The 25,266-nt window shown below is 38.6% G+C and overlaps 2 protein-coding genes across 2 annotated transcripts; one reads left to right on the top strand and one right to left on the bottom strand.

The window, feature by feature from the left end:
• The first annotated feature begins 1,394 nt into the window (after positions 1–1,394).
• LOC124148290 (cytoplasmic tRNA 2-thiolation protein 2-A-like) lies at positions 1,395–16,201 on the top strand. The gene is made up of 15 exons (XM_046519311.2): positions 1,395–1,575; positions 1,887–1,961; positions 2,824–2,962; positions 4,857–4,917; positions 5,763–5,872; positions 6,193–6,377; positions 6,999–7,134; positions 8,261–8,310; positions 9,918–9,999; positions 10,526–10,617; positions 11,356–11,419; positions 12,097–12,248; positions 12,971–13,034; positions 13,913–13,971; positions 14,507–16,201. Exons 1-15 carry the CDS (start codon positions 1,520–1,522, stop codon positions 14,556–14,558), a joined length of 1,377 nt encoding a protein of 458 aa, XP_046375267.2. The 5' UTR covers positions 1,395–1,519; the 3' UTR covers positions 14,559–16,201.
• Positions 16,202–18,983: 2,782 nt separating this feature from the next.
• On the bottom strand, positions 18,984–25,254 carry LOC124148292 (neuralized-like protein 2). The gene is made up of 4 exons (XM_046519313.2): positions 25,171–25,254; positions 22,454–22,539; positions 20,785–21,489; positions 18,984–20,438 (listed from the first exon to the last, which is right to left on the bottom strand). Exons 2-4 carry the CDS (start codon positions 22,476–22,478, stop codon positions 20,323–20,325), a joined length of 846 nt encoding a protein of 281 aa, XP_046375269.1. The 5' UTR covers positions 22,479–22,539; positions 25,171–25,254; the 3' UTR covers positions 18,984–20,322.
• Positions 25,255–25,266: the final 12 nt, after the last annotated feature.

Genomic DNA, 25,266 nt, shown 5'->3' with positions numbered 1-25,266 from the left:
ACTCACTCACACGCATGACCACTGAGCCTCACCTCCTGTATCACAAATGAGCTGTACTAATATTACTAAAATGACTGATATTACTTTTAGTTTAATGCTTATACATGTTGTATTGAATTTAGGATATTTATTTGGTTGTTTACACAATAATAATCACAAATCCACAGTAAATGTATGTCGCAGGTCCAAAGACGGTGATATTGTGAACTCTATTTGTACAGACTGTTCATCCGGAGAAGTAGAGAATGAATACCATGTCGTACTTATATGTGAAACGTATTCCAATTTAAGGTATAAATTTCTCCCCATTTTGCAAGTTTTGTTTAAAGACCGTCAGTTAATGATAAATCTGCTAAACTCTGAAAATCCGGATATGATCCATGGTGTTTCTGTATTCTTAAAACATGTCTTTATAATCAGGAATGTGTAACTTGATTTAAAATCTAATCATGTACATCACGTGACAAATGTTAATATCCAATCTGCATTGTACTATTGTCCTTGATGCCTAAATTACTGAATAAACTGTCTGTCTGAATCCCCAGTACCGTGTTTTCGTTTCTAAACACACATATATCCAAATGGATAGAATACTCTATCCAGTAATAAAATACTATCCTTGAAATATGAACCAAAGCTCCCAAACATCCAAAGATTTTTTCTTTCAGAATCACAGTTGAGCCCCTTAATGCCGAGCGCCAGACAGGGTAACAACAAGTACCATCTTTTCTTTTACCAAGAAACAACAAGGACCATCTTTTGGTATGACGCGGTCGGGGATCGAACCCCGGACCTTCCGCACTCCGGGCGGACGCTCTACCATTAGACCACGGAGGCGGTCGCTGAACAATAAAATAAGATAACTAACCCTGTGAATGAAAAAGCATTTAAATATGTATAAGAATTATACGTAACATGTAAAATACAAGAAATATGCTTGTCGTAAGAGGCGACTAACGGGATCGGGTGGTCAGGATCCCTGACTTGGGTGATGCATGTCATCGTATCAGTGCTCATGATATTGATCACTGGATTGTCTGGTCCAGACTCGATTATTTACAGACCAGCGTCATATAGCTGAGTGAGACAAGAAATATACAAAATATTATAATATAATAATATCGTTATAATCAATGGTTGCTCCTCAATCTTTTAGTTTATTCATTGTTTTTTTAAAGGGATTTTTATATACAATAGACACAAAATATACACAAACAAAGTTCGTTTAAAGCATATACGAAGTCAGTAAACCAGTAAACCATATGATCGTAACTCCCATAGGCTCACAATAGCCGTAGCGCAGTGCAAGTGGGGCCAGGTGTATGGACGAAGACTTTAAATCGTTTTCCGTTTAACTTACAGTTCATGTTTTTCGGTGAAAGGAAGTTCGTCTTTTGCACTATTTCAAAACCGGATGTTATGCAAACACGTGTAAACTGAAATTTAGACGTGTGTGTCTTAGTATCATACGAGTATTGCATCTGCTTTGAAGTCAAAGTTTAATTAAGGAGAAAGGAATATGTGTAGCGTTCAAGATGAGGATGGAGACATAGCTGTTCCAAGATCAGCCATTAGGTAAACTCGTGATCATGTGGTAATCGACTTCTTAACCGATTGTTGGAAATAGCAGACGAACATTTGGGTTATGGAGGACAACAAAGTAACACAGACTTTTTAGTGTTTAATGACATGGTGAATCAAGATACATTAAGAAACATTTTCAAGATTATTGTACGAGTCAAAGCAACATTTTTCTACATAAAAATATGCATATCCTAATGCTTGATCACAGCAGAGACCATTAAATAATTTACTTTATGGTCTCTGGTCACAAGTTCGTTGTATCAACGATATTTACGTTGCATGGCATCATTCTTTATTTCCAGTGCTGACCGAGTCTGCATGAAGTGTAAGGACACTAAAGCAGTGGTTGTCACAAGGGTGAATGATGCTCTCTGTAGGTAAGAGCAAATAAGATGGAAATTCCTGCTAAGCACAAAGCTTTGAGAGTAAACATGGTAAACATTGACATTCTTTGTAGACTGAATGACTAAAGTTATACCATGTGTAACCATTGTCGTGATTGCTGAACTAATTGGTATTAACTCATATTAATCAAGGACCATCTCAGGCTTGTTAAAATGCATGTCTTGTTTCTCAAGGCCAGTCACTAAGGTAATTGCCTGGCCCAAATATTTTAATATAGTTTTTAAAATGTTTAAGCTCTGTTATGAAACAGAAAATACAATTCAAATTCAATCATTTCACACATGCAATAACTTTCAGTTACACAGGAGTATCTAGAAGTTATGTTTGTTTCTGCTGCACTCAGCAACATTCGTGGCAATTCTGTAAATAATGGAGTGTGGACAAGACAGTCCAGTGATAGATATTATGAACAATAATCCCCTGATCTATGCTGTAGGAGTACTAACAGCAAAGTCACCGGGCCTGACCATCCAATCCAAACTTTAAGCCATCTCTTAAGACAAGCACGGGATGTTTGTCTTTTTTTGTGTGTTTTTTTAATTAATATTTTTTATTCCAAACATCCCTGTTACAAGGGAGGGCTATGGCAAGCATAGGTTGCTATGGATCACATTCTTACCCAGAATCCCCATGGGGACATGGCTATGAGAGGCCATGTTGTTACAATAAAGTTGTAACCTGGTAATGAAAAAAAATTAATTGAAATTACATCCAAGACTATTATTTTACTGGCTGTAACAGTGTTTTTAACATGTTTTCTCTGATGTTGGTGTGCTGCTATATAGGATTAAACAAAAACATCACAGTTCAGTATGGGAAAAATGTTGTTTTCAGGGATTGCTTCATAGTGTATGTTGTACACAAGTTCCGGGCGACCATTGGAAAGTCTCACCTCATTCGAGATGGGGAGGAGATTCTACTCGCATTTTCTGGTGGGCCGTGTTCTTCAGCACTACTACATTTAGTGCAGGAGGTGAGACAAGTAAACTGTCAACAGTTATGTCCCCCTTTCACTACGACCACGAATATCCCGAATCACCCCGAATCGGAAACTTTCGAAATTTGCGATGATTCGGCCAATAATGCAAACTTTTGTGGAGAATCGGTAGGAAGTACGAAGCAGTTATGACAAACGTACGACGGAGTTACAAAAACTCGTGGCTAATCGGGTTGGAAAATATGAAGAATGCCAGGAATGGGTTAAGAAACATGTACAAGATTCATGTACGGATCATGCACAAATTGTAAGAATCACCTACTACTAAGTTACAAATATGCCGAATACATGTACGAATGCAGAACGATTGCAACGAATACGACATACTTAAGAGTAATTTGCAAAAATCGGTACTTTTCGGGTTGAGGACAAGAAATTTTGAGAGCCACAAATATCTAAGAATAGCCAAGAATGCAAAAGAATTGATTACAAAGCTGTTACTGAACATAAGAATTAATTACGCATGGATTCCAATACAGCCACGGAATTGCAATTCGGGGACCCTTCCACGAAAGTTTTTGACAAACAAAAACTTTCTTGCCGATTTGACGAATTCCCGCAAACTGTGCAAATGTTTGGGAATCAAATAAGATTCATTTAAGAACTTCAAGAAATGATTGAAATTTATCTACGAACATGAAAAATTTCCTATTCCGGCTGATTCGGGATATTCGTGGTCGTAGTGAAATGGGAGGATTATGGAGGACTGACGTGACAGCTTGAAAATGTTAAGCCAAGAGTTTTATTATCACTATGATAGATAGACCTAGTGCATTGGGTGTTGCTCATGGTATCAACCACTGGGTTGTTTTGCCCAGACTTCAAGTGGTTGTGATACAGTTATACAGAGATGCCAACCATGACGCTTTTGGCGTAATAATTATGCCTTTGAGCCTTAAGTTAAGTTACCACGCTTGTCCTCCTCAAGTTACAATTTTTGACATTTTTTTCACAAATTATTTACTTATTTATATAATATCAGAGAGAGCAAATTGTTAATGCACTGATCATGCGAAGCATTCTACAGGGAGCTACTTGCATATACACCGATATCTCTTAGGAACTAGAAACACCACATGTATCGTTCTGCTTTACAGATAATGTTGTCACATCATGAATTTTATAAATGTGTAGAGCTTTGACCACATGTTCTGTCATGAATACAGTGTTTGCAACGCCATTATTTTTGTCGCCTCGCTCAAATAACAGGGCACAACAGCTTGAATTAAATGCTTTTGTAAGTGATTTATGATCTAAAATTACAAAAGCTATTAAAAATACAATGTGTATTTTTTCAAATGTGGCCCCGATGCATGTCACTTATGAGGATGTTGCATGCTGTTAGGGAACTTTTTCGATGTTGATGTTGATTCGAGGTTTTTGTCATATTTCACCATACAAACACAAGTAGAGACATTTTTTCTGTTAATCTATAGCTTTATCGCACGTTTTTTAAAATAATGGAGCTTGCGTGTGAATCTACATTACAAGCATCAGTGTATGTGTATCCATGCTTCACGTATGTGTAAGCCAAACAAAAATGTCGAAGTGAAAACTAGTGTACTGTACGTGTAGATAATTACTTTAGAGTCTGAAATAAATCAATGATCATGTGGACAGTGGTCATGATTGTTGGATGAAATAACAGACCCCTATGACTGCCTTTGATGGGCTGTAGGTAAAATGAATGTTATTGTTCGTCCTTTGGGACGCGGTGTAATGTTTTTCTGCATCCATATCTCTACATTTGTGTGTACTGGACGCACATTTGAGCGTCGTGTTAAACCCTGTGCTACTTGATAAGGGAGAATGCTCTGTGTATATCGAGGATGGAGCCAGTGTTTCATTGTTTGCACCACGTTTATTGCAGGGTCTCAGTCAGCGAGCACACAAGAGATTAAGATTCAAACCCAGTCTTGTGCATATTGATGGTAAGTGCAGTTCAGTTACAAGATATTTTAGAGCAGAGACATATCTTGTGGGATATTGTGAAGATTTTGACAGTCATCAAACATCGAAAACATCTAATAAGATGAATGTAAAATCCCCAGGTTTTGTAACATTTTGTAGGTGAAATTGAATTATTCAAGGCAAGAATTTAGTTTAAATGTTCTGTTGACCCCACAAAATATGAATAGTGAGGAAAATCCCGCTCTAATTAGCGCCCACGGCAATATTTGCTAATATATTGGCTGGTGAACAATCCCAATTAGCACCCCTTCTGATTGATCAATGTACACAAGACTTATTTAATCGTGTATAATATGTGCTTGTGGGTTATATGCTCCCTTAGTTATGGGCAATTAAATTCTGGAAAATATATCTGTCATGTATAATACGCACAGACTTTTCTTTTGTATCATTTCAGGCTGTCAGCATAAACCACTAAATTTACAATCTTTCAACTCTGTTTTTTTCTCACCAAAATTATGTTCTAATAAGAGCCCCCTATTTCTAATTTTGAGAGTGCCCTGGGTGCTTATTATGTCGAATACAGTAAATGCATTTAATAGGTTAAGCAGCAAGTCAAAAGGTTACACAAGGTTGAAATACACACATGTGGCAGCAAACAAAAGAAGAACAAAACAAATGATCTGAAATGCCTTTTGAAAGTAACTTTTCCCCCTCTTACCAACCAGGATGTTTCATCTGTAAACCAAGAAATAACAAACTGTTTGGTCTAAGAACTTTTGAAAACTCTCAGGTGGTATGCACATTTTATTCCTGTTTTCGTGATTACAGTAATTTGACAATGTGAAATGTTTGATTTTTTTAGAAATGGGTGTTCTTGATTTACCATCTGAGGAACGCGAGAAAACAAATGCTGCAATACTTGACGTCCTACGAGGTACTGGTTATCCATGCTACATCAGCTCACTGGAGCAGGTAGGTCTTCAGTCATACTTCAAACTTATACACCCACTGACTTCGATTCAACTGACGATGGGGTTTGTTTCTAAAAATAATCTGTTGAATTTATCTTTTGAAACCAGGGATGGGATAAATATTAGATATTTGTCATATACATAACAATAAATTAAAAAGACCAGCCATTTCAATGTGTGTACTGTCATCAAGCCTGGATCAGACACACCAGTGGAAGGGCAAGTGTCTGATTGAGCCAGACTCTCACAGCATGATGAAAAGTCGCTACAGATCAGGTCACTTCTGAACGCTGATCAAGGTATCATGTGATGATGTTTCAGGCTCTGGATTTGCCAGATGGAAGTGGGGAGCAGAAAGTGGGTCACTGTCGTCCTCCATGTTGGAACATTGACAATGGGGAGGGGCTGGAGAACTACAACAGAGCGAAGCATGATAAGAGACTGGCAGACGTCTTCAAAAGCATCAAATCAACAACAGCCAAGGAAAATTATGTCAGGAATCTAAGGTATCAAAACCTTTTGCACTTTTTGGTAGACATTAAAATTAATGCTGATTGATGTGAAGAAGAAGTCACTCAAGCACTTTTCAACTATTCACTAGATGTTACTATGGTTACAGAATGTCTCAATAAGAGGTGTAACAATACAGTGGGATCGTGATACAATACATATCCCAATACTATGGGTGCTGTAACATTTGTATCATTTGTATCCTGATACAGTACTTTTATTCACAAGTTGATATTCTTTCTTTTTGCAGGTGATTCACAATCCTGAAACATTTGTTATTAAATTTCAGAGATCAAAGATGGGATATTGTAGGGCAGAAATATGTTGGCTATAGAGCACTGTGTGTTATGCTTTTTATGTCTAACCTTAAATACTAGAGAATCTTGAAGTTTGTGGTGGAACAGTTTCTGTTAATATAACTTGCAATTAAATGTGTCGTATGTATCATGATACAGGGCTCTTATATTGATGTATTGTGGGCCTGGTATCACGATACAATACTATATCGCTGTATCACTACACCGCCAGTCTCAATTCAGGTGGTGAAATGTTCTGAATGTGTGGATTTATTGTCATGATAATGTTGTTATAAGATAAGGCTGCTTTTATCCTTACAGAAACCAACTTTTAACTGCCATAGCACGTCGCCATAGTTACAGCAAGGTGATGCTAGCTAACACATCCACTCGTCTGGCCATCCGCATCCTGTCTGATATAGGTCAAGGTCGTGGAGGACAGGTGTCTGTTGACACGGTGAGCTGATAATGACTGCATACATTGCCTTGTTTTTTTATCCAGACAACCTGACTGGCAACTTTACAAAGTTCCCAGACCAGATTATATGTTGCCATTCTAGAATTTTCTAGACTAACAAACAAAAGAAACAAGAGGTTATTCATACGAATAGTGCTGTTTAATGTTAGTTCACAGAAAATAATAAACTGGTGGATTGTCAACTTCGTAACTTTAAGTCATTGAAATTTTATTCATCAAATCCCATATCTGATTCATCTTTGTCTGTAAACTCAGATCCATATTTGCAACAAAGACAGCCACTAACCAACCTATAGAGAACACATGCCCATTGCTAGGACGTCCCCATTATGGTAACATTAACCAGAGCTCCGTACACACAGTAGGCATCACATTTCTATAGAATTCTTAGTACATGCACTGTTATAAACAAGACAAGCCTAAGACATTTACTATGTGTTTAATTTCGAGCATTGGGCCAATAGAAAATGAGGGCAGAAACATGATATCAAGATAAGCAGAAGTGACTGCATAGTGTGTTTAGCATTTACAGTTAATTTATCTCTTATACTGAAATAAAACTAGAAAGCTTAGGTAATTTAGGAAATACAATAATAGCCCAACCCATGGGCGTATAACTTTTCAAAACTGATCGTCCGTCAGCAGTAGTAATTGGATTTAGAGTGAATCCCACAGCTGTACTAGTTTGTAGAGTTACCTCCCCTACATATTCCTTGGTTTTGTGGTGTAATGATTCACCGAATATTGGTGCACCTTGATACATGATGAAACAATACTCATCTTATTGAGAACTGCGGTTGTATTGATACAAAAAGATATATATATATCTATTAAGCTGTTATTGTGTACATAATGTATTTTGGAAAAAATATGACACGAGATGTTCTTATGACACCTACATCAGTTCAATATATTCTTATTGCACATGTACTATGAAATAAATCTCCAGCATCAGCTCCTTGTTAATCAGTATTGTGTAACGTATCATAACCCTACTATCAAGATTTGTATTGTATCATTACTGGACACGTTGTTGGTACTGATGAAGCGAGAACAATTGACTGATGAATGCACAATGTTAACAAAGATTTGTGCTGTGTTTCAGTGTTTTGCCGATGAACGCCATGGTGATATCATGTTTGTCAGACCAATAAGGTGAGTTGGACTGGTTGCCATCATTGCAAGTGTAATGTTATATTGCTAATACAAGATTCTCCTGTTGCAGTAAATATGTCAATGAAAAAAAAAATGTGACCATCCCTAGATATAGGGGTGTCACGATAAATCGAAATATCAGTATATTGCTATTGGTAAGTACTTAAAGTCATTAAATCGATTGTTAAATCAGTTTCCAATCAATAGTATCGATTCCAGTTAGGAATATTGATAGTTTCGATTGTATTTACCATATCATGCAATTGAGTCACCAAAACATGCTCGTGAATGCAGCCCAGTGATGATTAGAGTTAACTGCCCTTGATGCTTAGCAACCGGTCTTTCTTAAAGTAAAATGGCGGAGGGTGACAGTCAAGTGGAGTTTGTGACAAACTTAGGTTGAAAATCGAGTGTTTGGAAGTCTGATGGTTATCACAGTCAAAGGAAACTTCAGTTCCAAAGTTTAATTCAACTCTAAAATCCATCTGAAAAGATTCACTGAAAACTATCGATATTTATCACAATAGTTGCTTGCAATATCATTAGTTATCGCAATAGTTGCTTGCAATATCAATAGTTATTGCAATAGTGATTTCCAGACAAATAGTCACCCCTACCTAGATGTCAATACTCTGTCAACTGAAGCATGTGTGGAGACTCTCAGTCTTTGTCTCTGGACTTGTGCACTGCATAGAGGCACAGATGGATTGTTCTATTTACAGGATTGCCAAATATTTGAATGAAATAATGATATATATATGACATTTGTATCATAATGTATGACGTTACACATTTGATGCCAGAAATAATGTTGTATATTGTGAAAATCAATTTTCCTTTATGATGTAAATACACATTAATACACAGGCTCGCTTGGTTGAGGCAACAACTTTGAATGTAGTTCTACATTGAACTGGTGGTTGTTGATTTTAAGCAAAGGAGCAAGAGAAATTGTATGCTAAGTTTAGTGATAGGAGAGATGGAACTGTAGACATCACTTTCACAATGCAGCTATTCTGGGTCAGGCTATTTAAAAGACATAAACGACTTGTGGTCAATGTCTATCATACAATAAAACACTGCAGGGAGAATAAACCATGAGCAGCGTTGTGTATGACATCAACATTATGTACAGCCTCTTCATGGATGGGGTACAAGCTTATTAAATATTTTCCCGTATTTAAATATTGATCAAGTCAATAGAATTGCACCTCGGCAATGTCGGACAGTCCATTTTATGCACAGGTGGGTATTTCCCGCATATTCTCACAATCCTCATGTCGATTACATGTACCTTTTCTCCCAATACTGATTGTCATATCTCTCCCACTTTTGAATGCGATTGTTCAGCCATCGCGTTTATCAGCATTTCCCAGCTACATCTATGGGGAACAACTCACTAGACACTTCCCTTTCAAATATATCGTTGTCCAATTTACGATGTCATCAAGTTGCAAGCTCATGGTCAAATTTCCAGAAATGTCATGATAGAGCAATGTTTTATCGTGAAATAAACCACTCTTCGTTCTTCATTGTTCTTTGAGATTTATAGTGTAGCTATCTCATATACCCTGATAGAAGATGCAACCATGTCTGTTATTTTCCAGGGAGGTGACATCTAAGGAGGTGGCCATGTACAACTCCCTATACCGGGTGGAGCCTGTCTTTGTGCCAACACTCACAACACAGGTAACAATGTCTCCTCCACATCTACAACTCATTGATTTTATCTGTACGGTCCATGGAAGAGGTTTCATCAGGATAAGTCAAAGGTCAAATTATATCAGTTGTCAGTTTCTACAAACATGAAAGTCGATACATTGGAACCCCATTAATCTGGATGTGGATCTCCCTGTGAAGTTGTCCAGATTAACTAATGTCTGCATTGTCAAATCATGGATAGGAAGGACTGTCCCTGTTTTCATATGTAAGTGTTCTCATAATGACTTGTGTGGTAAACAATGAATGTGACAAGTTTGAACTTCATACTTCATGACTAAGTACAGTAATGTAGCCAATTCTAATTTCTAAGTTGTATTTATTTAGTTTAAGCTCTTTTGAACAGTTCATGTTCAAATATTGAATTTCATTAACCTGTTGAAGCACACACACACACACGTACACACACACACACACACACAACACTAATATGTAAGTGCAATATTGTCGGGTGTGACGTTAAACCTCATTTCACCTCACTTTATTTTTGCTCCAGGCTTCGAGAGGGGCCAGCATTGACCACCTGACCGAGTGTTTTGTGACTGGGCTCCAGGCCGAGTTCCCCTCCACCGTCAGTAACATAACAAGGTGTGTAACTCAAGGTTCACCTTGGGACAGAGCATGTTCTGCAACACTGTTGTAGAGTTTGCAATAATGGTAGCATGCCTGTCACTGGATTAACCCTTTCTGTGAATGTTTCAAATTGGCTGAGGGGCTACTGCATACATAGCATGCTCCTTGTCAGTCATCCAACAGTGGATAAAGTCGCATTTTTCTCCATTCCCTTAAATCCAAGGTTGAGAGATGTCAGAGAAAGAAACTATTAAGTGGTTTCAGGCTTGTTTCTCTCTGTTAACAAGATATGTGTACTTCTCTATGTATAAGAAATATATGTACTTCTAAAACTACTGGTTATTGTGTTGTGTCCACCGTGAAAGACTGGTACAATAACCTGGCAAATTGTCTTTGAGAACTGGTAGATCAGATTTCTTCACCAGGCCGAAATTGGTCCAAGAAATTATCTGAAATTAATTCCCTTGTTAGACAAGTGCATAATAACACAGGCAGTAATACCAAGCCCAATCAGTAACTATACATGGAGCGTAATGGTCAAGGGAGATAACTGTTGATAAATTTAAACACCTTTCAGTTAATAAACAAACATCATATCTAAAACAGTCTAACTCATAAGTAGTAAGGGTGTAAGAGGCCACAAACGTGATCACAGGTGAGCAGAAACCTGGTTTTCTGAATTCTCTTTCATGGGATGGGATAAAGTTTGTATGTGGTGATACAGGATGAACACTCCCAGAACTGCTGTTTCAGGACGGCAGGCAAGCTGGACAGTGTGGTGAGGACGGGGACAGAGGACTTCTGCGTCTTGTGTCAGGTGAGTCCATTCGCGTCCTCGGGTGGACCTGTACCAGTCCCAACCTCACCTGCAGTACAGATGTTTCAGTTTCAAACTCCCATTATGAGGCAAACACTAATTCAGGTTGAGTTGGACAAGTGACCCTGTGCCCTTTGGTGTAAGGTGCTGCCATTCTCTGTGATCATTGCTGGGGGTGTACCAGTGTTAGAAATTGGCACTAGTCCTGTAGCCCTTGCCAAACTGCCCAATAGTAGGAGGAGTAGAAATATGCCATTTGCTGGGGGTGTACCAGTGTTAGAAATTGGCACTAGTCCTGTAGCCCTTGCCAAACTGCCCAATAGTAGGAGGAGTAGAAATATGCCATTTTTAAGGGTTTTGCTAAATGGTATCATTATAAGGACTAGTGGACTAAAACTGTTAGTTTCTACCACTGTGTACCCTCCTCTTTGTTTCAGACGCCTTCCGTGTCATCATGTGTCAGTCTCTCTATGATGTGTGTGTTCACTTCGTCTGTTGGTTAATGTGCACCATTCTACAACCAGCTTCACTGTGGGCTTTCAATCAAACACGGTGTCTTACATTTTGGGGGGAACAAATTTAAAAACTGCAAGCTGGTCATTTGTACGCTAAGAGTATATTCAATTTTGACTGACTGAAGTACTTTAATACTAACCCTATCATTGTCTCATCACCAGTCTCCGCTAGATACAAATGTGGGCGAGGCATCAGCTTTGCGTGCGGTGGAGTTCTCGGACATGTTATCAAAGAGAGGCTGTGACCCAGGAAGTACAACCTCTGGATGTTGTGGTGAAGGTGACGGGAGCTGTCAGTCATCCAAGGTCAACAGGTGAGATATGAGTTTGTCATACCTGGTGTTTATCAAAACAGAAGAAGACTCACCCCAAATTTCAGACATTGTTCATGACCCTTCCAAAGTAGTTTAACTGTCTGTAAAATATTGATGCAAGTACATGAATGTACACCAGCTGTCAACTCAGGGTATCTACCAGGGGTATCTACAGCCATTGGACCTGATGGTCCATGTAGCACTGGAGCAGAAATAATTTTCATGACTTTACTTCTTGTTGGATATGGATCAAACACAGCCACATGATGAGACTAACATGGCTACAAGTTCATAGTTTCAGTTGTACTCCTTGAGCATTGTCACAGCACTGACATGTAATATGGGTACATAGTTTGTGCCCATTTATATGGCTCCCTACCTGTAACAATGGAGGATTGGCAATGTTAATCTCTGGATGCATGAAAAAGTGTTTTTGATAGATATACAAGTAAGCACAAATAGTGTATCTGAATATATGCAGCAATGACATTGTGTTTCCAAATGTGATCTCACTTGTGGGCAACAACTTGCAACTAATCACATTGCTGCACCCATCTCAGGGTGACATATAGAATAGTTATGTGTTAGTGACTAGCATAGAGACGAGTTGTCTCCGTTATGGGTCTGCTGGAGAGACTAGGTAACCATGACGACAATGGTAGCTTTTTCACAGGTACCATGGCCGTAATGTGAAATGAAGACGATGTTTGTGTTTGTTTCAGTTTACACAACACTGATGTGATCAAGGCCCTGTGTTACGGATGTCGGCTGACTGTGAAGGACATGGTGAGTCAGGTGATTAGATCTGTAGGAAGCTCATATCCCGACACTCATGTCATAACATCAGTAAAGACACACATATTAAATAGTATCTATATACTATCATGGCGCACAGTGATATTGTATTTATGTAAGATAGGTATGTATGGAGTGATATGAGAGAACATATTTGCTTGATGCTTGGTTGATGTGCTTGCTTGATATGCTTGGTTGATATGCTTGGTTGATGCTTGCTTGATATGCTTGGTTGATGCTTGCTTGCTTGCTTGATATGCTTGGTTGATGCTTGCTTGGTTGATATGCTTGAATGATATGCTTGCTTGATATGCTTGCTTGATATGCTTGGTTGATGCTTGCTTGGTTGATATGCTTGGTTGATGCTTGCTTGCGTGATGCCTGCTTATATGCTTGCTTGATATGCTTGGTTGATGCTTGCTTGGTTGATATGCTTGAATGATAGGCTTGCTTGATATGCTTGGTTGATGCTTGCTTGCTTGATATGCGCGTTTGATGCTTGCTTGCTTGATATGCTTGCGTGATGCCTGCTTATATGCTTGCTTGATATGCTTGCTTGATGCTTGCTTGGTTGATATGCTTGGTTGATGCTTGCTTGCTTGATATGCTTGGTTGATAGGCTTGAATGATAGGCTTGCTTGATATGCTTGCTTGATATGCTTGGTTGATGCTTGCTTGCTTGGTTGCTTGATATGCTTGCGTGATGCCTGCTTATATGCTTGCTTGATATGCTTGCGTGGTGCTTGCTAGATATGCTTGCGTGATGCGTGCTTGATGCTTGCTTCATATGACCATCATCAATCCATCATCAATCAAGATGCATCTTCCAAAATGAATAGAGGTGTGAATTCATCATTGACATTTTTCAGACTGATGTGTCTCAGTTGCCAAGTCATGTGACCCAGGAAGCTGCCTCCAGGATCAGTAGGTATGAAGGGAGGAATTGTTTGTATGAGTGAGTGAGTTGCGTTAATCACCACTTTGAATAGTATTTCAGTTATGTCACAGTGTCGTCTTAATGTGGGAGGAATGCCCCAAGTGATGCAGGTCGTAGACGTTTATGAAAAACCCATGAGCATGGAAACATGAATTGGGCAGATCTGGGATTCAAAACCATGAACATAGGTTTCTGGTATGCTCAAGGCATGAGACTGCATGTTGTGAATTGTGGCACCAAACACAAATAGGTCAATATGACTCTCTATGGTGACTGTGAGTTTTATACCTTGGTACAGATAGCAGAGATACATCTACATCTGGAAATTGATAGACCCAATCTGCATAAGGAGCAGTATTGATATGACTCGTAATTAAAATTATTGGACATTTAAGAGAATCATAGGCCATGATATTTTGTAGGCCGTTGTTGATTGGGAACTGATCCAAAATATTTATTTATTTCATAGCTAATAACTCTAACTATAGCTCAGTAAAAAATGTGTTTTTTGTCTGTTATTTTTCAGGTTGAGGATGAAAGAGGACATACAGGACTTCCTTATAGATGGAGACAGTTGATCTGCATTCTACAAGATTCAAGCTGACACCATGTCTTTCACTATGTATGAAGCAGTTTATCACTGCGAGTTAGTCTGGCAGCCATTGTGGCCCATTAGTGGAAGGTGCTTTAGGGAGTTGTGTGATCAAATCCCTGATTGACCCTGGCCATGATGCAGATGTCTAGGACCTTCATTGGGGCAGTGGGGTAGCCTAGTGGTTAAAGACCCTGGCCATGATGTAGATGTCTAGGACCTTCATTGGGGCAGGGGGGTAGCCTAGTGGTTAAAGACCCTGGCCATGATGCAGATGTCTAGGACCTTCATTGGGGCAGTGGGGTAGCCTAGTGGTTAAAGACCCTGGCCATGATGCAGATGTCTAGGACCTTCATTGGGGCAGTGGGGTAGCCTAGTGGTTAAAGACCCTGGCCATGATGCAGATGTCTAGGACCTTCATTGGGGCAGTGGGGTAGCCTAGTGGTTAAAGACCCTGGCCATGATGCAGATGTCTAGGACCTTCATTGGGGCAGTGGGGTAGCCTAGTGGTTAAAGCGTTCACTTGTCACACTGAAGACCTGGGTTTGATTACCCACATGGGTGCAATGTGTGAAGCCCATTTCTGGTGTCCCCTCCCGTGATATTGCTGGAATATTGCTAAAAGCGGCGTAAAACAATACTCACACACTATGACCTTCATCACTTGGACTTGCTTCTTGATTTATTAAGCACTGAACTACTGTTCAAAGTAGTGTTAATCACATCACTCTCGAATCATCACATTTTTATTATATAGGGTTACTTTTTACATTTAATTAAGCAAAATGAACTCGGTGTTGGGAAAACAGTAAGATATTAGTATTAATTTCAATGTAATAGTAAGCTTTTAAAGCAAGCAGGGCCTGCCTCTAATCGTTTTTAGAAACAACATATTTTGAGCTACTTGCAGGGGTATTACGAACCCAGTTGTCTTACTGGTAATCCAGGATAAGTTGAACCAACTCTCAAAACGTGTTTGAGACAAGTAGGTGGTGCACAGAAATTGGGCATACACATTTGGTGTGTTACAGGTAGAGAGGGTGTACGCATGTTGTGCACGTTCAGGTCATGACGATGACATTGACTATGCTCACGTAGACACGTTTTGCTCATAAGGCTATTAGAGGTCAGTGTGACAAGTCGATACTAGAATTCTTATCTAAGACACGCACATTTCATCGTATTACTTGTCGCGGACCACCCACTACACCCTCACGATGGTAGACGCCAGTGGGTGGACCTCATACATATTCATACAGGGTTAATTGTCAGGTCACAACTTATCCTGGTTACCAGTAGGTGCTGCAATTTTCAGTGCAGTATCCTCCCATAGGTGCCCGGATCTGGTGGGACTTTAATTCCTGATATGCCTTTACTATCTGGTCTATCTCGTGGGTTTCACCAAAGTGGTACATGTAGTGACCTGCATAACATGCTGGGATCTGGAATACGGGTTAAGTGAGACATTAGAGTAAATAAGTTGGAAAGGAGTGGAGGGCTGACAAACTTGCACACCATCACTACAAACATGCCAGTTATGGTATTCTTAAATACAATTTGTTTTACAAACATAACTAAAAGAGAACTTTTATCTTCCTATTCAAATGCCTAATAAATTTTGAACCGTGACATGTTTTTTTCTTGATTCCCAAACTGTTGTATACAAACAGGTTAACCTGGTTTGTGTTGTCAAAGATCAAATGAAGTGAGTTTGCTTCAAGCTTGTATCCCTTTCATAAAGGATGCAAGGAAAGGCTTAAAGTTGTTGGTTGATCGTTATTTCAACATAGTGTTTGCCTTGAGGATGTAATACAGTGGTAAACGGTCTATCACAGTCTAGAGTCAACTAAGTCAACGTCACACCTTTTCATTAGATTTTAGAACAAAATTTTACTAGACTCGGGCTTCGAACTAAAGTTGTTGACTGCTATCATGCCACCATGACCATTTCTGATCATCCTCAGTATCGAGTTTTAGATATTTCTATTCTTTAATGATAAAAACCCTGGACGGAAAACGAGCGAGAACATTACTAGTACTTGTCTCAAATACAAGCCTGGTAGCAAAAGGTCTCTCCCCATCTTTGTGCTCAGGAAAACATCCCTTTTTTATGATAATATGATGGATATCTAATCAGATAGAACTCCTGGAAATCAAATGATTATTTTAGAAGATAATTAGTCAGGTACAGATTTTGACCAAATGAACTCACAACTTATCACATAGTACAAGTCAAATTTGGTAGCGAGATGATATTGGGTCACATGATCCAAACATGCAGGGAGACTAATTTATGGAGGACAAATATTTGATGGAGTTTTAAGCGCACATCATGGTTAATATACAGCCAGGTTGATGGCTACAACAAGTGAACCAGATGAAGGCCTGGTTCAGTTTGAGGAACTTGGACTAAATCTGTGCAAGCTGGTGACTATGAGGAAGTGAATGTTGACGAAAGGTGAAGCTTCTAGGTGTGTACATCTACAAATGTAGCACAAACCCCACACACTGGCTCCATACTAGGAAGCAGTTAAAAAATATGTTGCTGAAAAAAACTTAATTCCTTTTGTTTTGACAAATACCAACACACCATGCAAGGAAGATTTTTGAGCTGTCAGGATCTTTTTTGGTATTTCAATTAGTTTTACCTTGTTTCTACTGGAACATAGTCATGCAAATCGTTTTCAGGGTAAAAACAGCATCATTAGAAGTGTTATTTTTGTACTTTAACTGTAAACCTTAGAAAGGTTGATTTTGTCAGACAGAAAACTATTACCCCCACCCCAACTAAAGAGGTTTTTTTATCTTCTTTTGAACTGTTGCCATATATTGTCTCAGTTTGATGTTCCACCAAATAAAGATGCAGTTAACTCAGTGCTGACCCAAATGCAAGGTTAGATATTATTTCCTGATGCTGTGACATTTCACTATCCTGAACATTCTAGCATCCGAGTTAGTGTTCAAATGTTACAATATTCCACAATAGAGAGTCTGTGGCTAGTAGCAAGAAGAATATGTCACACAACCATCCAGGTCCCATATAGTTACCACCCACTCTTCACTTTAGTCAGCTCTAAGACAAGCGTGGTTGTTTCATATATTTGCCCTTGATGCAGCCTGACTTTAGCCACTATTCGAAGCTCGAGTCTAGTAAATTTCTGTTCGGTGTAGTAAGCTCAGCTAGTAATAGTCCAAATAATACAAAAATCTATAAAAATATGAACTTAACGCCAGTAGACACAAATGTATTTGCAGATTGTGTAAATGGTCAGAATACCGGACTGTTCACTTAGGATATGTTTATTTGTTCTCCATGCTATTCACAATGTCCATCTCCCCCACTGCCTTGTGCAGGAGGCTGTCATTGACTGGAATTCTGAATACCGGCGTAGTAACTGAAAACATACCACATTATGTTGATACATCAATTATTAATCCATGGATTAATGGGAAGCATTTCAAGTTTTGAGATGTTAAAATTTCAATCATTTTATACGTTAATATGTTATCATACATTTCTCAACTTCCTGTCTTTAGCACAATCATCAACAAAAGATGAAAGTTGGCCTATGTAACGCACCTGCTTCCAAGTCACAATAATTCTATTGGTATCTATATCTTTTTATTTGTGTAGTGATATAATAAACTGAGACATTTTATAAATAAATTAATGTTTTGATTTTCAATGACAACCCACTTATTACGTGGAAATGTTGTTGCTGAAGTTCAGCTGTTGGTTAGGTGAAATGGGGTTAAATGCATAAACGCCCAGGGTTATTTTACTTGTATAGCAATGTGCATGTACTAGGCCAGATTTCTGCCCGTTTTATGGTGTTAGCTGACTGAGACCCCATGCTGCAGTTTAACATGGATACTCCACTCAGACTCCAAGCCAACCAGTTCTTGCTTTAGGCCCATAGTGCTGAGCAACAAGCAGGGCAACAACAAGTACCATCTCCAAACGTCCTTGGTGTAACGCAGATACGGATCAAACCTTCAACCGGGCAGACATTCTATCCACTACAGATTAACTGACATTCAACTGTAGGTGTGGACTAGATCTGCCATTTCAACGCAATTTGAATCACAGAAAATCGAAGCTGTGTACAAATAAAATATATTCGGTCTCATACATGAAAAGGTGTGGTGTGGTTGTGAATAAGCGCCTGCTCGTAGGCCTGTTGAAGGTAGATCTCATGGTGGGCCTGTAGTTTTAAATATCAATGGTCCTTTTGGCCTGCAGTAAATTTACGTGTCAATTTGTCACAATAAGCTGCAGTTCCTTCAGTCAGGGCCTGCAGATTCCAAATTCTGTGGGTCCTGATGGCAGCCTGGAAACTTATTGTATTTCACACACTGGTTGTGTGTGTGCAGCTATGAATTCCTGTGTGATACACAACAAACACTGGTACATATTTATATGCTTTTGTAATTTTTCAATTACAACCTTTCACTTGTGACACCATTAACACTTTCAACTTGGATAGGGATAGTGCACAAATATTTCATGGAAATTCTTGAACATTCACCACTTAGGGTCCTGGTTCTTTGGGGGACAGACAGTCCTGCCATTACAAGATACTCCAGTCTTAAGGTACCCTACTGCACTCAAATAAATACTATAAGTACCAAATAGCTTATCAAGATTTGTCACAATATACAGTAAAGATATAACAAATTCATTCTGTGATAGAACCATTTTCGGTTTTCAGCAGTAGTTCTCTGAACAGGGACAAGTAAGTCTGTTATTCTACAAAACATGGATGATTGTGAAATTTCAGCCTGTTCAGACTGAACTTGCCGTCCAGTGATTAATGTAAATTAAAAAACATTCCAAAAATCAAGAACATCTCAAAGGCTACCAGTCACTATTGTAACAATACAAACACTATCCATCCAATCATCAATAGTTGACAAAACCTAACAAGACCTGAAAGACCTTTCTTGTTACGTAAGCAGTTTCAAATCTTAACAAAACATACATCGTGAAAAATCTTAAAGTGTGAATACTGTAATTATCTTGAGGGTTCCAAGGATGGGATATGACTAGTTTCAAATTTGAGAAACTTGTTTTTAGTTTTTGCCATGTTTATCAGCCATATTTGTGTGAATGAAAACTCTCCTCTCTATTGGACATGTCACCAGACAGCAACTAACATGAGTACAATAGGTTGATCATTCAAATGTCTCAAGAACATCTGACTATGAACAACTCTGTGACCAAAAATGATTTTCACTAAGTGTCTACCACTTAGCCACAGTTTTCGTTTCATGTTCTGGTAAGTCCAAAACTGTAAGTTATGAAAAATACAAGATGCTAGTTCTCACATCAAATGCATACTTACAAAAACATTTTTATCATTTTTTTTCAACTTAGCTCGTCTTAGTGGTCCTAATCATGCTTATATGTTGTCCTTATTGTTCATTTTCTAATCTGTGACGGGAAGGAAATTACTTATCAAGTTGATATCCCTAGAATTCTTCGTTCAACGGAGAAGACCGGCCTTGAACACACTTAATGACGAGAGACGGGGCACATGAAGTCATTCATTCAGCCACAATACTTCAGTTATTCTCAGTCTTGCTTAAGGTAAAACAACATATCGCAACAACCAAACAACCAGGACCAGTACAATAACAGAACATGATTATGGTAACCATAGTAACAACAGCACTTGGGTCATTAGTAACCTCTTGGGTTGGATGAAAATGGTATTGCTTATACATTCATCAAACACCACATGTGCTTTTTATATCTCGTAGCGCAGAAACTGGACTATTTTTCGCGGTAAAGGCAATCGACTGACATCTTCTTTCCGGATCATCTGGAGAATAAGATCTCTACAAGCATTCTGGAGGGATGTCACTGAAACAAAAACAGAAATACATTAATGTTGATAATGATTTGTAATGAAATTTAACATAATAACCATGACAATATATATGATACACGTTATTTCCAACATATACATATCGCTGTTGTACAAAGAAATGTTAGCCTAACATATAAAATTAGAAAAGAAAAAACATTAGTCAAATCCTGAATTTAATTGAAAACATGACTTTTCTAACATAAAAATTATTTTGTTTGTGAAAATAGACACCAAATAATTGTGAAATCAACATGGACAACATTAATTTGACCAAGAAAATGCCTAAAGCAAGAAATCAAATTGCTCAGATCTAAGAAACAAAATAGAAATAAGACATACCTCCATATAACTGAACAATTCTAACTTGTTTGGTTGTACCATACACATCAACTACAGCGTATATTGGTCCGTCCCGGAAAGGAATCCCACGTGCAGATGGTCCCTGATCCTCGCCATTAATTATAAAGTGCATATCAGCCGAACTGTCCTTAACTTTGTACATAATTCCTATGCGGCTGCCCACGTCTGTAGGCAGTATACTATTCCGACACTTGTCCTCCGCCAAACAATTGCAGTCACCACCGATGCCTCTGTGCAGTCGGTTCAACGGCAGCAACATGCTCCGACTGATGGCGCCCAGAGGCGTGTGTATCACCTCTGAGCATCCTAACACAGACTGATAAGGCTGAGAGTTGGGGTCGTCTGGGTTATCGGTGTAAACTCTATTGTGTGTCTTTGTCACAGCGAAAATCCACGATTTACCCATGTTTGCCAAGTCCGGCAATGCATACTGAGGAAGTTCAAATCGCTGACTCGGGTTAAACTGAGTTAGGCCTATTCGTAAGTGACCACTCCATCCTCGTTCGTTTTTTTCGATTTCAACAAGAAATATTTCTCCTGGTTTCAATGGCTTTTCACTAAAAGTCAAAGCATGCGCAAAGCTTGTTTCTCTAAATGCCACCATGTTGTCTTGAGACAGGCTTATGTTTTGTCCATGATAAGGGTGAAATCGACTAACTGGCATCTTTGATGAGGAAACATATTCTGAAAAAAGAAAAGGACAAAGGGTTGCACTATTTGTTCTTAATCAAAAAAGAGCTCTGTCACATGACGTACAACCTGAAACACAACACATGGAGATATTTGGTGAGTGAATGTTGCTTCAACCACAAACAGCCACACCACAACGGTCTCTAGTCAGATGGGCATGGAACCTACAAAGTGGTAGATCCAGGACTTTTATCAAGGGGACAGGGGCAAACGATACCAAGTCACATAGTGAACAAAAACACATGGTGTGCACACACTTCTCGATCACCAAGCCTAACCACCCTATCTATTTACTGTAAATTAACGCAAGCGTGAATTAAATGCGAAAAATGCGAGTGGTCATTGTTCACATTAATGAAACTTCGCATTTATGTCTCCAAAATGACTATCAACAGTTGGTTCAAATATTTTACTGCCTTTGAACTTCTTTTATGCCAGTCAGTAGAGTAAACATATAAACTGTCTGTTGTTTTTAGGAAAACACTGTTTATTGTTTTTACGGAAGTGCTCTACTCAGCTCTAATAAGTGGTACTATTTGCTGTTTGATTGGATTAAGGTAAGGTCGGATTAAGGTAAGGCTATGTATCATTCCACTGGGGATGGGATGAGGAGAGTCGCATTTTTTACTAGGGGTCAGCAGTCGTATTAATTTGGAGATGCATTAATTTTTTAAGATTTACAGTCCATTATCAAGATTACCGGTATGACAAAAACATGAAAAGAATGTCCAAGACTTACAATGAATAAAACTGTGGTAAACATGGTAAAGCCCTAATAATATAAGTTATATACATGCCAAATCCCTGTACTGTCGTTAAGTAACACCTGTTGACTCTGGATAAAAAGATTTAAAGTTACCTCACTAGGGACAAGTGCATATGTTTCAAGTGAATTTCAGTATCAGACACACAGATAAGCATGATAAGGTTTATATTACAAAAAGTGAAACATGCTCACCCATGGCATCCATCTTGAATGGCATGTGGTGGCCATCATCTAATCAGGCAGACATGGCAAAGTTACTGAAAAGCTGTTAAATAGTCCTGAAAACAAATGTAAAGCATGTTACAAATGACAACAATAATAATTCCAGTTGCGTTAGAAACTAACAGTTTTTGTCCACAAGTCCTTATAATGATAACACATAGCAAAATCTTTAAAATGGGCCAATTTCTACTTGTCCTTAGGATACCTTTACTATTGGGCAGTTTGGTAAGGACTACAGGACTAGTGCCAATTTCTAACGCTGCCTATGCGCTGTACACAGGACCATGTGCCAACCTGGGATACAGGATTGCTTGTATTGACAGAACATATAGTTGAACATAAATTCACACATACTGAACAAAAAAAGGTTTGGGATCATGCTCAGTCTTCACTACCAAAAAAAAAAAAAAAAATCCTCAAAAATATTCATGATCACCTATTTTTATTCAGTATAGAAATTGAAAGGCAGATTAAGAAGTGAGAGGTTCTCGGTTGAAATAACCAATATTAGGCTGTCTGTGACCCTGGAACTGTCAAACCAGTGGTTGATAGTGTGAGCACTGGGAGGTCAGCTAGCTGGGCCACAATCATTGTGATCACCTGGACTCCTTTCACAAAGCGATCATAGAACCATCACTGTTGTATTTTGACATAGATTAAGGACAGTCATACTCGAGGTGCTACCACTACTTTGCTTTCCATGTCAGTAGCAAAACATCACATGCTGACTGAAAGGACACCCGAGTGATACGTCACGTTATAGCACTTATACAGCAATGTGTGTGTGTATGTGTGCGTGTTTGTACTAGTCCTGACTATTGACGATCTTTGAGTGCTAGCCCACTGAGATACCACACCGAGCATGAAAAATATAATATTGTGATACGTATCGTGGAAGAAAATTAACCTCAATTTACTGATATACCGGTAATAATGCGCATCCTTACAATACAGTCATGTGTACCACTTTCATAGGCTTCAATATTTCAATGATTCAGAAAGTGGGAGTTACTGAATATCAACATAGCACATATAAGTAAGTATGTACTTTCATTTTTAAGTCAGCACAGTCATGTTATGTTTATACATCACCTTGTTCAATTCTAGATAGTTAATGCCACAGAATGCCATGTAGTGCTGGGACAGGTAACTCCGGGACGGGTAACTCGGGGACTCGGGTCGGTACTAAGTAGGACCCGGGTACCAACAGGACTACCCGGACCCGTGATTAGTCATGTGATATATTGTTTAATGACAAAAATTATCTAAAAGTCTATGGTTACACTACAAGTCACTAATGTTCCCATTTCTTTCTGACTATGCACCCATTCCTTTTGACTTTTATATGTTTGAATAAAGATAAAACTCAACTTCAGTGTTTGCATGACCTGATCGTTTTATAAGTGTACCTAAATACATTTGGCCAGGGTAGACTTTTCCAAATCGGACATTTTGTACCTATCTCATGAGACCTACAGCGGGTACCCGGGTAGGGTCGGGTAATAGGGGGATGGGTACCCGGGTAGTAAATTTGGACTCGTCCCAGCCCTATTGCCATGGTAATTATAACCTTCATCATGTTCATTCACTACATAATTTATACATCTGGGAAAATTTTGTAATTATAATTCATCTATATGCTTATTAACAGGCAACATCAGTCAAATTAAGTATTTGTCTCTGGTCCGATGTAATACATTCAGTGTTATTACATTTCTTGCATTCATATGATTAACTAGTGTTTACATATAGAATCAAAGGTGATAGAGATTGCCTGAATATAATGATTATAGTTACTTTGTTTCTTATTGTTGTTATTTTTTCTACACAAAACATGTTCGACAATAAGGTAAACTTTGTTAACAACAATCAATGCTCTTCGACATACTGAAAATTCCAAGGTAAAGAACACTTGGGATAATATCTCAAAATGTCCTACCTTAATAACTGTCGGAGGAATAATACACAGAAACATATCAATGTACCAGAAAATGTTACAGATTAAGTCAACATATATATTTGTTTCACTAAAGACGTATGTATGTCTTTGGTTTAACTTAGAAAAAGCTAGGAGTGATGATGATAATTAAATCCTGTAAAATTATAGCAGTCATTCAATATCAAATACTGAATAGGTGGTAATAGATTCCACTGTACATACAAGTAGGGGATCGAATAAATACCATGTTGGCAAAACTACTGGTTATTCTAAATACATCATGAGTACAAAGATATCAAAGTCCTCTCCTAGTTATTCAAAACCTCATCAAACGGAACGCAAATTTTATTTATAGAGTGGGTCAATCGCTAATATGCCCTCACCTACCCCATGTTGAATGTTTTGTACTACGCTTGACAATGCATAGCCCTGCACGTTCTATCCTATTGCTCGCTCAGTGTGTGGTCAGCAGACATTACACAGACTGAATAGTAAACACGCTCTCTCTCTAGGTCACACAACAGCGACACCATTACCCGGCACGTAGGTCTGGGTAAGAGGTTATCTTTTCTGGAGCATGCAAAACGTGGAACTCTGCGATTAAGTGTCTGTCATAAGGGACGCATTAGCAGGAGTCGGACCTGAAAAAATCATTCTTAACTCGTCAAAGTTGTAGTTAAGCTCAACGTGCATAATTATGCATATTAAATTATTTCATAAATGGCAATAAATAATAAACATGTCGTACGAGATAGATGGAGGTCTTGTACCATCTTCTTGTTGTTAATCTTGTTCGCACTTCCTGTACTCCCGAGTGGGTATTTGTGAAAGCGTCACCGATTGG

The sequence above is a fragment of the Haliotis rufescens genome, unplaced genomic scaffold, assembly GCF_023055435.1.
Source record: "Haliotis rufescens isolate VD_foot unplaced genomic scaffold, xgHalRufe1.0.p SCAF_19, whole genome shotgun sequence".
Taxonomy (NCBI): domain Eukaryota; kingdom Metazoa; phylum Mollusca; class Gastropoda; order Lepetellida; family Haliotidae; genus Haliotis; species Haliotis rufescens.
The sequence above is the reverse complement of the archived record's forward strand: the minus strand, read 5'-3'. Positions and strand labels throughout refer to the sequence as shown.

Bases quoted from the DNA above. Each gene is read 5' to 3' on its own strand.
- LOC124148290 (XM_046519311.2), top strand. From the start codon at position 1,520: ATGTGTAGCGTTCAAGATGAGGATGGAGACATAGCTGTTCCAAGATCA. The intron at 2,963-4,856 runs GTGAGACAAGTA...CGTTTATTGCAG, and splicing joins TACTACATTTAGTGCAGGAG to GGTCTCAGTCAGCGAGCACA. The intron at 10,618-11,355 runs GTGTGTAACTCA...CTGCTGTTTCAG, and splicing joins ACCGTCAGTAACATAACAAG to GACGGCAGGCAAGCTGGACA.
- LOC124148292 (XM_046519313.2), bottom strand. From the start codon at position 22,478: ATGCCATTCAAGATGGATGCCATGG. The intron at 21,490-22,453 runs GTGAGCATGTTT...TTCTTTTTTCAG, and splicing joins ATTCAAGATGGATGCCATGG to AATATGTTTCCTCATCAAAG. The intron at 20,439-20,784 runs GTATGTCTTATT...TTTTTGTTTCAG, and splicing joins AATTGTTCAGTTATATGGAG to TGACATCCCTCCAGAATGCT.